At 62.4% G+C, this 15,739-nt stretch overlaps 1 protein-coding gene across 4 annotated transcripts; it reads left to right on the top strand.

Moving 5' to 3' along the window:
• Window positions 1-804: 804 nt before the first annotated feature.
• LAT2 (linker for activation of T cells family member 2) lies at window positions 805-14,226 on the top strand. 4 transcript variants are annotated; one of them, XM_041750013.1, is made up of 13 exons: window positions 805-995; window positions 4,314-4,436; window positions 5,036-5,075; window positions 7,487-7,530; window positions 7,692-7,752; window positions 7,998-8,035; window positions 8,300-8,335; window positions 8,417-8,447; window positions 8,852-8,907; window positions 10,039-10,104; window positions 10,392-10,463; window positions 10,846-10,967; window positions 13,866-14,226. In XM_041750013.1, exons 2-12 carry the CDS (start codon window positions 4,343-4,345, stop codon window positions 10,947-10,949), a joined length of 642 nt encoding a protein of 213 aa, XP_041605947.1. In that variant the 5' UTR covers window positions 805-995; window positions 4,314-4,342; the 3' UTR covers window positions 10,950-10,967; window positions 13,866-14,226. The 4 variants fall into 4 exon arrangements, with proteins under 4 accessions (XP_041605947.1, XP_041605944.1, XP_041605946.1 ...); XM_041750010.1 differs by having other exon boundaries at window positions 815-995; window positions 13,827-14,226; XM_041750012.1 differs by lacking the exon at window positions 805-995 and adding an exon at window positions 1,968-2,680 and having other exon boundaries at window positions 13,827-14,226.
• The last annotated feature ends 1,513 nt before the right edge of the window (window positions 14,227-15,739 follow it).

Raw genomic sequence — 15,739 nt, 5'->3', positions numbered from 1 at the left:
TGTGGTGGTGCCGGACAGACACCACCGAGTGTCTGTGGGGTGTGGGAGTCAGGCGCCAGCTTGACCCCGCGCGGGGCTGGGGGAGCTCCCGGCGGCGGCGGCGGCGGCGGCGGCGGCGGGGCGCTCGCGCTCTCCCGCCCCGACGCCGGCGGGCGCAGTCCCCTCCTCGCCCACCGGGTGGCAGCCGCGGGCGCCCCTGGCGGCTGGGCCTCCCGGCTGAGCCCCCGCCGGCCCCGACAGACCCGCCAAGAAACCCCGTGGTGGGGCCCCGAGCGGCCCCTGGCCCAGGAAGCCCGCGTCCCGAAGCGCAGGCCGACCGAGGCTGGCGCCCCGTGGGTTTCCCTGGGGTCTTCCGGCCGCGGGGAGCCCCCCAGGGTCTGGTGGCCTCGGGCCGGCCGCCTGCTGCGGGTGCGGGCGGGAGAGCAGCTGTGGGCGGGGCGCGGGGCGCGGGGCGCGGGGCGGGGGCGCGGGGCGCGGGGCGGGGGCGCGGGGCGGGGGCGCGGGGCGCGGGGCGGGGGCGCGGGGCGGGGGCGCGGGGCGGGGGCGCGGGGCGCGGGGCGCGGGGCGGGGGCGCGGGGCGCGGGGCGGGGGCGCGGGGCGCGGGGCGGGGGCGCGGGGCGGGGGCGCGGGGCGGGGGCGCGGGGCGCGGGGCGGGGGCGCGGGGCGCGGGGCGGGGGCGCGGGGCGCGGGCCCCCCCGTCCTGCTCCTGCGGGCGCGCACCTGCCGCCCGCCCTGGGCCCCGCGCCGTGGAGCCGCGAGGCGCGCGTCCGCCCGGGGGTCCCCCCCCCCCCCCGGGCCTGCCGGGTGGAGCCCCGCCCCGCCCCCCGCGGCCCCGCGGCGCCGGCCCTTCCCCCGCGAGCCCCGGCCCGCTCCGCGCAGCCCGCGGGCGAATCAGGCGCGGCCAGGAAGCCGCCGCCCTGCCCTGCGCTGCCGCCGTCCGCCCGCCGTCGGCCCGCTCGGGATGCGGGGCGCGCGCTGAGCGCCCGCGACCTCAGGTGAGCCCCCGGGGCGGCCCTCGGTCCCCGCGGGACCGCTGCGCCGGGGTGGGCAGGGGCCGGCCGCCTGGCTCCCGTCGTGCGGCGCAGGCCTGCCCTGGCGCCCGGGGCGGCGGGGCCCCCTCCCGACCCCGCGGACTCGGGCCGGCGCCCTCCCCGGCCTGCCCTGCACAGGCCCGGGGCCCGGGGTGGTCCCGCCGCCCCTCTCAGACCGGTGAGCGGCCGGGCCCGGAGCCTTGGTTTCTTCATCCGTGAAATGGGACCATAACAGCCCTGCCAGGAGGCTGTGGGAGGCGGTCGAGGCGCGAGGCTCGGCAGGCCCCTCGGCCGCAGCCCTGCCCCAGCCCCGGCCGTCACCACCGCCACCTCTGCCCAGGCCCGGCCGCCGGGCCCCCACCGCGGCCACCTGAGCGCTCAGGACCTGCGGGGCCGTAGGCCAAGGCCAGGAGGACATGGGCAAACCGGCGCCCGAGCAGAGCCCAGCGAGAAGGCCTTCCCGGGGCTCCGACCGGACCTCCCACTCCACTCCCACCCCGGAGCCCGGCCTGCGACCCTGGGAGCCTCAGTTTCCCCACGCAGGCCCGAGGAGGGCTGGGAAGTTGGGCGGGAGGGACACTGAGGCTTGCCCAGCCCAGCCCTGAGGGCTTTCCCACAGGCCTGGCCGCTGCAAACTTTGTTCATCTGAAAACTGCGCACTTCCCTTTGTGCTATTTTGGCTCTGCAGTGCTGGGCCTGTGGCCTCCTCCTTCCCCACCCCACCCAGCCCTGCCTGCCCCTTGGGGCCCTCCCACCTCTCCCCGGGGCTCAGCCTCCACCCCCAACCCTCCTCGGACCGCCTGCCCTGCTCCCTGAACCAGGTAGAAAAGCCAGGCCGGAGGGCAGATCTGCTCAGTCCAGGGGCAGCCACAGGCATGTGCAACAAATTGGTCTCTCTTTTTAAAAAAAAGTTCTTAAAAACGTGATGTAAGGCTGGGGGGGGGGGGGGGAGCTGGGAGGGCCCTTGGGGTCAGCCCAGCCGGAGACAGGGTCCTGGCTCTCTGACTGGCTAGCTGGGCGAACTCAGATCAAGTGCCTGCCTCTCTGGGCCCCCCTCTCCTCCCGGGCATCTCCCACATGGCATTTGGTGTGTCTGTGACAACTGAGGGGCTGGGGCAGAGCGCAGCCCTCCCTGGGGACCCTGCCCTCCATCCTGGGGGGGGTGGGTGGAGGCAAGGTGTGGGGAGGTGCAGATCTGCATGCCCCTGGGGACCAGGCAGGGGGGCTCTGGTAAGGTTGCTCCACTGCTCCTCCTGACCCCAAAAAGGCTGCCACTGCCACTTCCCATTCCACAGGGACCCAGATGATGGCAAGGCATAGTAGTCATCCAACAGAGTCCCCCCGCCCACTTTCGTGCATCATCTCGATGCTGGGCCTCATGACAAACTAGGGGATGACTGTCATTATTTCCCCATTTCCAAGGGGCTACCAGAGGTCAGCAATGCAGGGCTTCAACAGTGGAGGCCCACTCTGTGTTCTCGTGCTCCCCTCCCCTCCCTCACTCAGTGCCAGGTGGATGGGGGTAGAGCGAGGCTAGGGGCACCCCGACTGTGCTTCTTGGCCCAGGACTGCAGGGCCCAGGAAGCAAGAGGGCTCCCTGGTGGCCAGGATCCTCTGGGGAAGACCACTTTTCCAGGACGGCTGCAAAGGTCAGTGGGCCGGCTCCGGGCCTCAAGTGCAGGCCTCGGAGGCACGAGGCAGTTCTCCAAACCAGGCAGCTAGAAATCTGACCCGCAGCAGGTTACTCTTCAAGAAGCCCGGACAGTGAGCCAGGCTGCTTATCATCTGCCAGCAGTTCTTTAAGGCACTGGGATGATCCCCACTGTATAGATGAGAAGACTGAGGCCAACAGACTCAAAGGCACAGGCAGGAGTCCTCCCTCCACCACCCGATGCTCCCCACCCCACTCAGCCTAAAGTGCACTCGGGCTGAGGCTAGAGGCGCAGCGGAGAGGCTGAGGTGGGCGGAAAGAGGAGGGTGTGCAAGTGGGGAGGGCAGTGCCCAGGCCCCGAGAGCAGGGGACAGCCCACGGACGACATCCTGGGGTGACGGGACCATCCCATCATAGGGTTGGGGAATTCTCATGTTCCTACTGACTCAGTGTTTGGGGAAGGCGAGGTGGCTTCTCCAGGAGGGCCCCGATGGAGGCTCGGTGTTGCTCAGCCTTGCCAGTTGTGCCGTGAGGATTCAGGAACTGGGAGAAGTGAGGGGACAGCCGGGAGCAGCGGAGGGCTCAGGGGAGCCCAACACAGGAGCTGAGCAGCCCAGAGCTCCGCTTCTCCTGAGCCCAGCCGAGCCTTCCGCCGCTGAAAAGTGGGGAGAAGCCCTCCTTCCAGGTGGCTGAACCGGGAAAAAGAGACATGCAGAGTGGATGCTCTGGGAGCTGTGGGCTCCACCTGCCTGCCATGGGGTGGGGACCCCCTCGGAAGGCGCTGTCGCCCTCAGCCGTATCCCCGGCCACTGCCAGGAGACCGAGTCTCTATAGTTGCAGTGATTCTCCTTGGGAGCCCTCTCGCGGGGGCTGTACTTACACCCACCAGGCCCTGGTGTGTGGCTGCCTGGGGCTTCGCCACGGCCTGGCAATCACAGCATGGCTCGACCAGCAGTGGCCTGGTGCCAGGCGGGTTCAGAGCCTCCTCACCCTGCAGAGCCCCCCCGCCCCCCAGCACATCCCACCATCAGCAGCCGCGGGCAGCCCACCAGGTCTCTCTGCCCAGAGCACCCGTCTTCCCCTTAGGCCCTCGGGAACCCCCTCTGTGTTTAAAGAACAGAAATCCCACTCCCAGCTCCCCAGGGGGCCATGGGCAGGGGCTTGGGTGCATGGGGGCCACCAGGGCTCCTGTGTGGAAGGGGCCATGGACTGAGCTCAGGGAGCAAAGCTGGGTTTACAGGCGGTGACAGGATACAGTGGGTAGAGGCAGAGTTAGGGTCTGGAGGCCTGAGTTTGAATCCTGTCTTTCTACTTTGCAGCTGGGAACCCCAGCCTGTTTCTATATTTGTGAAACCTCTCCCCCGCAAGGGCGGTGGTGTGGATTAAGCAAAGGCACATTTGAGACACAGAGTGCTGTCTGGTGGGTCCCCAGAACCTTCCAGCACTTGTCAAGTGCAGGCCGGGGTCAGATGGGGGAGCAGGGCCGGGTGCAGCCTGACCTGTTCCTGGTTCCATGGTGCTTCCATGGCCTGGGCTCAGCTGTGGGGCTGTCAGGTGACAGGGGCATCAGAAACCCGACAGTGTGGGGCTGGGGGACTCAACGGGCTCTCACAGGATGCCCCACGTTGCAGCATTGCAGGACGAGTGGCCAGGAGTGGACATGAATGTGGAGAGTGAGCTGCTGTGGCCCGGGGTGGCCTTGCTGCTGCTGCTGGGGACGGTGGCAGGCTTGTGCGTGCGCTGCTCCCGCCCAGGTAAAGGTGTGGTGGAGAGGGGTCCTGGGGGGGCTCAGTCAGTGAAGCGTCTGCCTTCGGCTCGGGTCACGATCCCGGGGTCCTGGGATGGAGCCCCATGTGGAGCCTGCTTCTCTCTTTCTCTGCCCCTCCCCACCACTCATTCTCTCCCTCCCCCCCTCAAATAAATAAAATTTTTAAAAAGGGAGGATGCGCAGTAGAGGATGAGGGCAGAGTCCCCAGACCTGGCTGCAGCCTGAAGGGCAGTCAGATAAGTTTCACGAGGCAGAGATGAACCCCCTAAACTGCCCGTGAAGACAATGGGTCTGGTGCACTGTGGGACTTGGGTTTTGGTGGAACAGTGAGTCTGGGGCAGGGGAATGCTCTGGAAAAACGAGGGAGGGAGGTTGCTGTGCTGCCTGCAGCATCCACCTTCTGCACGCTCTGCTCTCCTGATAGGTGGTGAGCAAGCCCCTGTCAGTACAGGTGGCCCACAGTGATTGGCAGTCCAGCCCCCACGTCCCATCTGAGGCCTGCCCAGGGCACAGGACGAGGGCGGCCTCGGATCTCGGTTAACACCCTGGCTGGGGACGCTTGCTAATCTAGTCTTGTTCTCTCAGCCGTGAAGAAGTCCGAGAAGATCTATGAGCAGAGGAGCCTGTGAGTGCCTTGGGGTCCCCGGCCTAGTGACTTCGTGTGGCCTGGCTGTGTGCATCCCCTCGCGTGTCCACACACCCTTCCCCTCACCCCTGCACTCCCACCTCCTCCACACCGGGCTCTAGTGGGTCCTAATTGGTCCAGGGAGGGAGGGACACGAGGGGCTGTCCTTGTGCTGCCCGGGCCTGGCCAGAGGGCTTGGGGACGAGGAGGCGCCACTCTGGGGCCTGCCCACCTGCATCTTCAGAGACACTGCCTCTGCCCCCAGCCCGGGGGAGCCCGCAGTGCTGGTGCTGGGGGAAGACGGAGAGTCCCGCCGTCCGGGCAATGTGGGGAACAGAGACTGGGCACAAAGCAGAGTGAGCTGTGTGCAAGTCTCCCCGGGAAAATGCTGACAGAGCTTGGGGAGGATGTGGGCATGTCCTTGGGGGATCGAGAAGGCCTGGTGGAGGAGGTGGAGAGGATGTCAAGAGAGAAAGGAGGCAAAAGGAGATTCCAGAGAGAGAACAGGGCGGGGAGTTGCCGACATTGGACTGGGGCGCGCACTTTCTTCTGGGGATGAGGTGGCTTGTGGGGGTGTATCTTAAGAGACATGAGCTGGATGAGGAGGGAGGAGAGCCTTGACTGTGGAGAGAGGCCAGGGCCTTTGTCCTGAGGGTCCAGGGGAGCCACAGACGAGCTGGAAGCAGGGACATATGTGCAGTAGGAAGCAGGGAGGTAGGAGTAGAGAGGAAACAGGGCTGGGGTGGGGGGTTGGTCACTGACCCCAGGCAGAGCCACAGGATCCAGGCATTTTGGGGTTGGGGGCGGTGAGCTGCTCTGTGTAGGAGCCCTGGGACAGTCAGCCGTGCTGGTCACTGCAGACCATGATGTGGCCCAAGGACAACCCCAGGCAGGAGGCCAGCGGCCACTGGGGTCCTTGGGCTGAGCAGGAAGGTGACTGATGGTGCACCTGGGGGCCTCTGGACCTGCGTGCACACACGCACACAGGCCGGCTTGCCCATTCACACCCACATGTGCCCACACTCTTGCTCATGCATGCGCTTCTCTGGCCGTGTACATGCCTAGGGGGAAGGAACTCATGTACAGACGCGCACACACCCTTTCTCATTTCCTTTTGCAACTGAAAAACCACAATGAAATTTGAAAACAGAATGTCCGCATCCATGCCCACCCCTGGGGCTGGGGCTGGACTCTTCCAGGGTTTTTGGCCACTTGGTGCTCTGGGTCACCAGCCCACAGCCTCTACCGGGGAGGAGGGGACTGGACTCCCCTGGTGCCCCCCACGCCCCTGCCCCGAGGCAGGCCTCCTCAGTATCTCCCCCTCTTCTCTCCTCCTCTCTTGGCCCACTCCAGGACTCTGACTAGTGTTAGAAACATAGGCTGTTTCAGCCAGAAGTGAAACCTCCTCATGGTGGGAAGGAGATGGCCTGGGTGGGAGGAGGCAGGAGGGGAGACTTGGATTCTCCCCACTTCACTTGGGTCCAGTCCTGCCTGTGGATTAAGGGCATCCTTCCCAAATCAGGTCACCCTGACTCCCAGCCCCCTGGGAGCCCCTGGAAGGCTGGGCCGGGTCTCCTTTCTAGTCCAGAGGAGGAACCCAAAGGACTTTAATGTGTAGCTGAAATCCACTCTACCATCCTTAGTGGGGGCTTCCATTCTTGAGGGAACTTCATGGTCCAAAATGACAGCTAGAGCACCAGCCCTCATCTCTGTGTTCCACGCAGCAGTAAGAATGAAAGGCAAGGACAAGAAGGGCACACACACTCCTGTTGGCAGTGCCTCCTGAAAAGCAGTTTTCCTGGAAATCCGAACAATCTGGGCTTGCATTTCACTGACTTCAGCACACAGCCATACTTAGGCATGAGGGGGGCTGGAAAATTCAGCCTTTTAGATGGGCCTAAATAAAAATCCGTTTCAGAGGAAGAAGGGGATGCAGGCATGGCTAGGCACCTGGCTGTGTCTGCTAAGCCTTGAGGTTACCTCGCCGGTTACTTGGGAGGAAAGGCTGTGTTCGAACATCTCCAGAGGGGTTGAAGTTACCATCTGGTTGAAGGCTCTGAAGAGCCACCCCACCCTCACCTCAGAATCTGAGGGCCACCCCCCCCAGCCCTGTGCACAGACCCTCAGGACCATCTCCAGGGTTCCTGGGGAGGCCATAGGGGCAGCCGGTTCCAGCCAGGGCCATGTGAGAAGGGCAGCTACCCGGTGGGCAGGGCTGGGAGCAGTCCTGAGAATGGGGGGCATCGGGGAGCCCTGGCTCTGAGGCCCAGAGGGGTGGCGGCTCCTGCTCACGCTCGCCCTGGTCCAGCTCCTCTCCCCTCTGTTCCTGTCCCTGTCTGTCTCTCCATCTCTCTGTCTCATGAGCTGTGGGAAGCCAGGCCCTGGCTCAGCACAGCTCCATGTTTTTCCAGGGAAGAGAACCAACAGAACTTTGCGGTGGCCCGGACCTATTCTTGTGAGTCCCTGAACGGAAGGGTCCAGAGACTGGGCTCTGGGTTGGGGGTGTCCATGTGTGTCCTCATTGTTCTGAGACTGTGGCCAGGCCTGATCTGGGCGAGTGAGGGACTGTGCTGGCAGGCTGGCTGGGGCCCAGCCAATGCCCCTTGTCCTTTGCAGTGGTCAGGCAGGCCTGGCCAGGGCCCCTGCTGGACAAAGACCCTCACGTGGCACCAACAAGGTAGGAATAAGCCCCCATCCCAGGCCTAGAGGGGTCGCAGCCCCATGGGAGGCGTTGGGAAGGAAGGCCCCGGGGTCCCCCCCTGGCCAGGCTCAGGCCAAGACCTTGCTGCCACCTCGGACCTCAGAGCCCCAGAGCTGGATTGTGAGGGCCCCACGAGGGGGCCATGGGGCTGTGGTTTGGAAACCCCAAAGCCTCTTCCCCACCGGGCCCTGCTCGGCCCCTCCCATCCCCCTCTCCTGCAGGAAGGACAAGCTGCTGCGGTTCTCCCCCAGCCTGGAGGGTGAGTGGCCCTCAGACACGGGGGTGGCGGGTGGGGGGGGTGCCAAGACGGGAACACCCGGTGGCACAGGAACTCCCCTGTGCAGGGAAGGCCTGGGGGTGCCGCGGGAGCTGGGCCAGAGGCCCCGGCAGGGCCTAGCAGGGGAAGGGATGGAGAGCAGGTGGGAAGTGGGAAGGCAGGAAACCCGGGGACCTGGAAGGCCCTTCCCTGGGGCTGGAAGGAGGGCAGGGGAGGGAGGAAGCAACAAGCGGGCCTCTCTTCCAGATTCTGAGTCTTCCAGGTACCAGAACTTCAGCAAAGGTGGGTGGGATCCCGGGAGGTGGGAGCTGCGGTGGGGCCCACAGCCCAGCGCTCAGGCCTAATTCTCGCCTCCTCCTGCAGGAAGCAGACACGGATCGGACTCAGCCTACATGTGAGTGGCCTTCTGCGGGCAGCCACCTCCTCCCCCACCTTCCCCGCCGGGCTTCCCCCTTCATGAAGGCTTTCTGCCCTAGAACCACGGGCCCAAGCAGGTGCTCGGTAGCATCACTTCCCCTCAGGTGACCATGGCTTTGTGGGGACAGGGACGATGTGGCCCTGCTCTGAGGAGGGGTTGTCTGGGGGACTCATCCTGCATCACCCAGAGATAAGGGCCTCGGGGATGTCTCTTCATCTCACAGATGGGTGAACCAAGGCCCAGGGAAGAGGGGCAGAGGGACCAGGAAAGAACCTGGAGGGTGATGGCCGGAGCAGCCCTCTCATCCCTGCCCCCCCACAATGCCCCCACCCCAACCACACACCTGTCCAGCCAGTGCTCTGTGTCTGCTTTCTTGCCAGAGACCCCATCACCACAGACTACTACAATTGGGGGCAGTTCCAAAAGCCCAGGGCAGGTGAGGAGGAAGAGGAGGAGGGGAAGAGGGAGGAGGTGGTGAGCTTCCTAAGCTACACTCCCCAGGCCAGAGGCAGTTGGGAGGCTGCGGAGGAGGAGGCTGGCTGGGCCTAGGTTTGGTTGGCTGGGGGAGCTGGAGAAACTGCGGAGGCTGGCAGGGTGGTAGGAGCCCAGGAGCAGAGCAGGGAAGGGGTGTGGGGGGCAGGGAGGGGAGAGGGCAGTGGGCCACAGAGGGGAGCTGGGGCCAGGGGCAGCAGGGGAGGCTGAGCCCCTCGTCACGCAGGCCCCCGTCAGGGCTGGGCAGCAACTGCTGAGAACATGTGGGACCTCAGAGGAAGGCCCTGGGCCCGGCAGCCTTGCTGACAGACGCTGAGCCCTGTGGGTGCTGAGGAGGCTGGGATCTTTCTTAGGCCCTTAAAACCTTTGCTTTACAGAAGAAGAAACTGAGGACCGAGGGTGGGCAGGGCCTGCTGACAGGTGCTCAGGTCTGCTCCTGCACCCTGGCTCCCACCTGGGCTACACTGAGCTGGGGGCTGGGCACATGGAGGGCAGGAAGTGGGGGGGTCCTCTTCTTCCCCCTGCCCCTCCTGACTAGGGGAAGGGCCCTCATCTCTTGGAGCCCCTTTGACACAGACGGACGCTGAGTGGGGCAGTGGTTAGAGCTTGGCTCGCAGGGGCGATATGGGGTGCCGGGCTCCCATAGGCCCATCCAGCCTCAGTTCCCCCTGCCCTGCCCAAAGGTGCTGCTTTCAGAGCAGCCGGGGCCTGGTTCCTGGCTCTCCTCTGCCTCCAGCGGCTCTCACTGGCCCTAGTTGGCCAATAAGAAGAGGCCTCTCTCCCTCCAACTATCCAACTGCCTGAGCAACCCTGTCCCCTAATCTCTGCTCCCCAGTGCATGTGGGGTGACCTCGGAAAACAATGAAGGAGGCCAGGGTGGAGGCCGCTGGAGCCAGGCCAGCATCTGCTAAGAATCTTGTCCAGGAGAATGTTTGGAAGGCCCCGTGGGGAACCCAGAGGGCTGGGGCTTGGCAGGACAGATCTCCTACTGAGGGGAAGGCAGGACAGAGGGAGGGAGGGAGAGCCGGGCCACCGGGCAGGGCCCACGAGCAACCCTCACCCCTTTGCCTGGCAGATGACGATGACGATGCCAACTCGTATGAGAACGTGCTCATCTGCAAGCAGAAGGACCCTGAGTCAGGTGAGGCCGCCCCGGGAGCCAAGCAGGGAGGCAGGCCCGCCTACACCCCGAGTCCAAAGCCCTCACGGCTCAAAGGCACCACCTGCCTGGAAGCCTGAAGGTTCACCGTGAGCTCCAGAGCCTTTGGATAAAGCGTCGCTCTAGTGCCTGGAGGAGGCCCAGGGGACCCGAGCTTTCTGAGGGGATCCCTTCTTCCCTGAGGGGCCGAGCCCGGGCGCCTTGCTGGCCTGAGGACTGGCCGTGGCGGCGCCACCTGTGCCAGCTCCTGTCCTGGTGTCTCCCTGCAGGCGACGAGGGATCCGAGGATTACCAGAACTCGGCATCCATCCGGCAGTGGCGGGAGTCCAGGAGGGTCGTGGGTACGTGGCCGGTCAGCTTCAGCAGCCGGGCCTGGCAGGTTGGGGGTGGGGAAGGGGGAGAGTCGGGGGGCTGGCCTGGGGGCGCCAGGCGGGGTGGCCTCCCCTGTGCAGCCCTTGCAGCTGACTTTACAGTGAAGCCTCTGGCCCATCAGTGGCCTCGGCAGCCTCGTGCCAAGTGAGGACCGGACACCTCAGCCGCCCCCGTGGGCAGATCTCTGGCTAACCTCAGGGCCGGGAGCGGCACCCCATTCCGTGTAGCACTTCCTGCTGGCTGTTTTGTGGCGTCTTGGGGCCGGGGCCGAGCCTCTGGCTGGGGAACAGGCGTGAGTATGTCTGCAAGAACCGACTGACCACATCTGCTCATCTGCCCGCTGGTCCGCAGAGCAAGTCCCGAGGGAAGCGCCTCTGTCCCTGGCAGGAAGCCCGGACGAGGACAACGAGGACCCCGATTACGTGAATGAGAGTGTGGCAGCCAGAGAAGCCTAGGGAGGATCTGGGAGGAAGGTACAGCTGCTTGTCTCCCAGGGGGTGGACCTCACAGGCCCGAGGGGCTCTATCCCAAGGGAAGAACAGGGCTGCAGAAGCCATGCGGGGGCCCCAACAGGGTTCAGGGGGCAGCACCTATGGGTGCTGAAATGGGTGCCTACCCACCCCCCCGGCAGACACCCAGGTCTCAGACTGCTATAGGGGGGTGTCGGGCTGGGGAGGCTGGGGAGTTGTGGGGAGAATGGGTGGGCTCCGGGTGGCTCTCTGCAACCTCGAGCGAGTGATTTAACCTTCCAGGACTATTCCTCACTTGCCAAGCGGAGCAAATGGGGCACAGTACGTGAAGGACATGGGACAGGGGTGAGACGGGGAGATAGAGGATGGTGCCCATGACAGTCATGGCTGAACTGTGTGAAGCAACCCCCCCACCCCCACCCCATGCCAGCGAGCGTGGGACTGATGCTCATGCACACTGGCTCGCAGATCCGCAAACGCAGAGCACTCAGCCACCTGCCCTGGGTCCCACTTGGAGTCAGCCACTGGAGCCCAGGCTGTGCCACTGTGTGGGAGACAGGACTGACCCCAGAGGGCCCTTGAAGGCCACCTGAAGCCCCGATCAGGGCAGGCAGGTGGCTCCTGGGCTGGGAGAGCCCCCACAGCAGGAGAGGCCACTGCAGCGTGAGCCCAGGTGCCCAGCCCACTGCTCATGCACTCCCCCGACATCTAGCAGGCACCTGCCCAGGGTGTTTACTGGGGACCCAGCAATAAACAAAATCCACCCATGGGTGCCCAGCTGGCTCAATCAGCAGAGCCTGTGACTCTTGATCTCAGGGTTGTGAGTTCGAACCCCACACTGGGTGTACAGATTACTTTAAAATCTTAAGAAAAAAATCCATTTGGATCCCCGAACGTTCGGGACTCCACTCTGGTGGGAGAGATGACACAGATGGCATGGCTGTGGCCTGAGACGACAGGAATGACAGGCGGCATGTTAGGAGGTAACAAGCCCTGTGGAGACAAACCCTCAAAGAGGCCGGGTTCCTCAGGGATGGGGTGGCCAGGGCAGCTGTGGTTGCTCCCTTCCCGCCCTGCTGGGCAGCAGAGCACATGCCCAGAGGGTCTGACAGGGGTCTGACAGGGGGCAGGGCAGAGCTCTGGGTGGGGGGGGGGGGGCACAGCCACGTGGCCACACCTGGGTTTTCTGAGACGGGAGAGAGGGGGCGCAGGAACAGGACCTCTGGCTGCCAAGGAGGGAGATGAATTCAGGGGGCAGCAGGGGACACACAGACCAGTGAGCATCCAGGTGAAAGGTGACTTCTTGGCCTGGGCTGTGGACAAACATGAATTTTAGATTTTTTTTCTAAGTTCATTTATTTTTAAGTCATCTCTACACCCAACCTGGGGCTTGAAATTCACGACCCCGAGATCAAGAGTCATGCACTCCGACTGAGCCAGCCAGGCGCCCCATTTCCATGTATTTAAATTTTTTTTTTCTTTGATGGCTTCACTGACCCTTTGGTTGTTTTAGTATCATGTTGTTTAGCCTTGCCGTGTTTGTGTTTTTCCGTTTTTCTTGTGATTTCTAGCTTTGTACCCTTGTGGTCGGAAAAGATGTATGGGGTATGACTTCAATCTTCTTACGTTTATTGAGGCTTGTTTGGTGGCCTACCATGTGGTCTGTTCAGAGGGATGTTCCGTGTGCACTTGGAAAGAATGTGTATTCTGGTGTTCAGGATGGAATGTTCTGTGTTTAACCGTCATGTCCACAACGGGAGTGGGTTTTGAAGGTTGAGCCCGCAGGACTGACTCACTGATGCACAGCGCGGGGGGGCGGGGGGAGGCAGGTAGAGAGGAGCCAAGGGCTGGAGGTTTTAGGCTGAGCAACGAGAGAATGTCACTGTCCCCAGCGGAAGTGTGAGTGGCTGTGGGCAGAGCAGGTCTCGTGGCCGGGTAGACAGCTGAGCCTGGACGGAGGGAGAGGCCAGGCTGGAGACAGAGGCGGGTGTCCTCATTGAAAGCGACAACCGTCAATCCTCAGGGGAACAAGGCAAAGAGGAGCTGGCACTGAGCTCTGGGGACCCTCAGGCCTGAGGCTGGGGGACGAAGCCGCGAAGGGCAGTGTCCTGGGGCTGAGGAAAGCACTTCAGGAGGGCGGGAGTAGGCACGAGGCAGGCGGAGATGTACCGAGCACTGGTGGGCACTGGTGGGGAGAAAGCTTGCTCGCATTCAGAATACAGGAGTCTCAAGACAGGGAGCAGAGAACATTCCAGAAGTCCCACATTGGAATGGAGCAGAGACATGGGGCAGGGGCTGGAGGGGTTATACAGGCTTCTCAGCTGGACGATCTGGAGGCAGAAACCATGCAGTGGGCTCAAGCTTGGGTTCAGCCGTGGCTAGATGGAACCTTCGCATCCTGGCTCCTGTCAGGCTCAGGGATTTGAACTGCACAGGCCAGTGTCTGCGGTGGCCCTGCTGGGGGCCAGAGTGGCCTGATTCCTGGGTTCAGAAAAGTGGAAGGGCTGCCAGGCAAGGCAGAAGCTGGGCTGAGTTACAGCTGACGCTGAGCAGGTCCCTTCTGGGTGGGAAGGGAGAGGATGCGCCTGGAAGGTGTCGGTCACCAGACTTGCGCCACGGAAGGCCACCTGCCGTTCTGCAGAGGGCATTCCGGTACTGATGAACCCCAGCCTTGGCCAGGAGCAATGAGCACAGGGATTTCAGAGAGATGGCGGCGGCCTTCCCAGCCCAGCTGCAGGAAGGAGGCTGAATGCTGACCATCCCCACCCTCTGACTCTGGCCCAGCCACTCCAGTGGCCAAGGAAGAAAGTGCTAGTCCAAGCAACCTTTTCCCTTTTAACAAACCTTTTCATCTTCATCAAGGAGCCGAGGGAACACCAGGCTATTTACTGCCTCCTTCAGGGTCGCTTCTGTCAAGCTGCCGAACCTCTACATCCCCCCAGTTACTCCTGGGAGATGCAGGAGATGTCCGGAGGACCGTCCACCAGGCTGGGGGAGACTGGCCAGGGAAAGGACCATTACACATGGAACCAGCCCCTGGCCTGGCTTCTGGCTTCTGCGGGAACCCAAGGCTGAGGGCAACGTGGCTCCTGCTGTGACCCGATGTCAGATTCAGGGCAGGCTGCATCCCCAACCCCATGTCTGAAAACATTGTGCGTCGCTGGTATTCCTGTGCCTTTTTGCTCTGGATTCTGATTCCAAATTGCTTACTAACGTCAACTGCTGGGATCTTTTCCCTGATCCATAAACTTGTACAGTTAATTTATATAGGTGGAGCCATATTTAATAATATACATCTCCAACTAGAGATTCTCGACCATCCTGCCTCCTATGAGCATTACACATAATTTTAGCAGAGTTAGGGGGGAGCCCTGGTGCTCCATTCTTCAGGCCTTAGTTTACCTGAAAGAGATGAGGCTACAGACATCTTCGTGCTCTTCAGTGGAAACGTCTGCTGTGGACAAAATGCATCATGTTTCTGGAGGAGCAGAGCAGAGTGGCTGAGTGGTGGCCCTCTGTTGCCCCCAAATCCTTCCCTGCCCCAGGACTGGACTTGGCTGAGCTGGCTAAGCAGAAACACAACTGCTTCATGGGAAGTGGGGGGAGCCCAAAGGGAGCTTCTAGGTCAGAAAAGCCATAGCTGGAGAAACAAGATGTTTCCTTTCAACTGAAACACCTCAATAAAGCATTTTAAGACTAGAGATTTTCATGTCTGCTTCCCCTGCTCCATGCAAAACCTTCCAAGGGAGTGGAAGTCAAGCCTCTTGCTTAATCGACCCTGAGGCAGAGAAAGAGAGAGAGAGAGAGATGAAGAGTGTGGGGTGGGGACAGGAACCTGGTCCTGGGGTCTAATCCTTTCCAGGATGCTGCATGATTCTTTCCAAAAGATAATGCCCTCAGGACAGTACCTTGTCCTCAGGAAGTGAGGGAAAAACAGCAGGCCAACTGCTGGCCACTTGTTACTTCACCCCCAGGGGTACTGATCTCAGTCTCAGATACAGAGTGGGGCGCAGTGGGGCTGTGGGGGCAGCTCCAGGCAGGAGTCCTGCCTCCACAGTCACTGCGTGTGAGACACAGACACACACCTCTGGGCCCTGGTCCTCCCCTGCAAACCGCAGGGATCATGAGGCTCCAGATGAATAAGACTGAGAGAAACATGTTCAAAGACTTTGTAAAACACAACTCTGCAGTTTTTGAGGACCTTAATTATTTTTTTCCCCTCTTCATTGAAGCCTTAACCCAAAGAGCCTTTCCTGTGTTGGTCTAGTGTCCCTGTGGCCTGGGCAGAGGACAGAGCCAGCCTGGGAAGGATGGCAGAGTGGGAGGCCAGCAGGCCCTGCCCCTCTCTGCTTCCTACAGCTCCAGAGCTTCAGGCTGGAGCTCTTGAGCCCTATGGCCAACCTTGGGCTGGGAGAGGATTTAAGGAGAGAAAAGCACATGGGCTTGCCTGGCTATTCCAGAACCATATGCAAATCTGTGGTGAGGACACACACAGCACCTTGCTGTGGCCCTTCCTGCAAGAGCTGAGAGGGCAGGAGCCAGCATGGCACACAACTGCTTCTAGACAGGAGGCCACCAATCACAGAAGTGGAGTCACCCCCAACCCCTGTAAAAACACCACTGTAACCTAACATCAGGGATCTGCTTCAGAGCAACCTGGGATGGGGTAGAGTGGTAGGGAACACACCAGACCCAAGAATGGCCAGGTGTTGCTAAAGCTGTGAAGGTGGGTGTAGATACAGAAAGTTCACTGTATCATTTTTTCTACCCTTTTT

The sequence above is a fragment of the Vulpes lagopus genome, chromosome 3 (assembly GCF_018345385.1).
Source record: "Vulpes lagopus strain Blue_001 chromosome 3, ASM1834538v1, whole genome shotgun sequence".
NCBI lineage: Eukaryota > Metazoa > Chordata > Mammalia > Carnivora > Canidae > Vulpes > Vulpes lagopus.
The sequence above is the reverse complement of the archived record's forward strand: the minus strand, read 5'-3'. Positions and strand labels throughout refer to the sequence as shown.

What these genes read in the sequence shown, in the direction of transcription:
- LAT2 (XM_041750013.1), top strand. Translation starts at nt 4,343, where the DNA reads ATGAATGTGGAGAGTGAGCTGCTGTGGCCCGGGGTGGCCTTGCTGCTG. An exon ending in GTACCAGAACTTCAGCAAAG is followed by an intron (nt 8,336 to 8,416) that starts GTGGGTGGGATC and finishes CTCCTCCTGCAG; the next exon opens with GAAGCAGACACGGATCGGAC. An exon ending in GCAGAAGGACCCTGAGTCAG is followed by an intron (nt 10,105 to 10,391) that starts GTGAGGCCGCCC and finishes GTCTCCCTGCAG; the next exon opens with GCGACGAGGGATCCGAGGAT.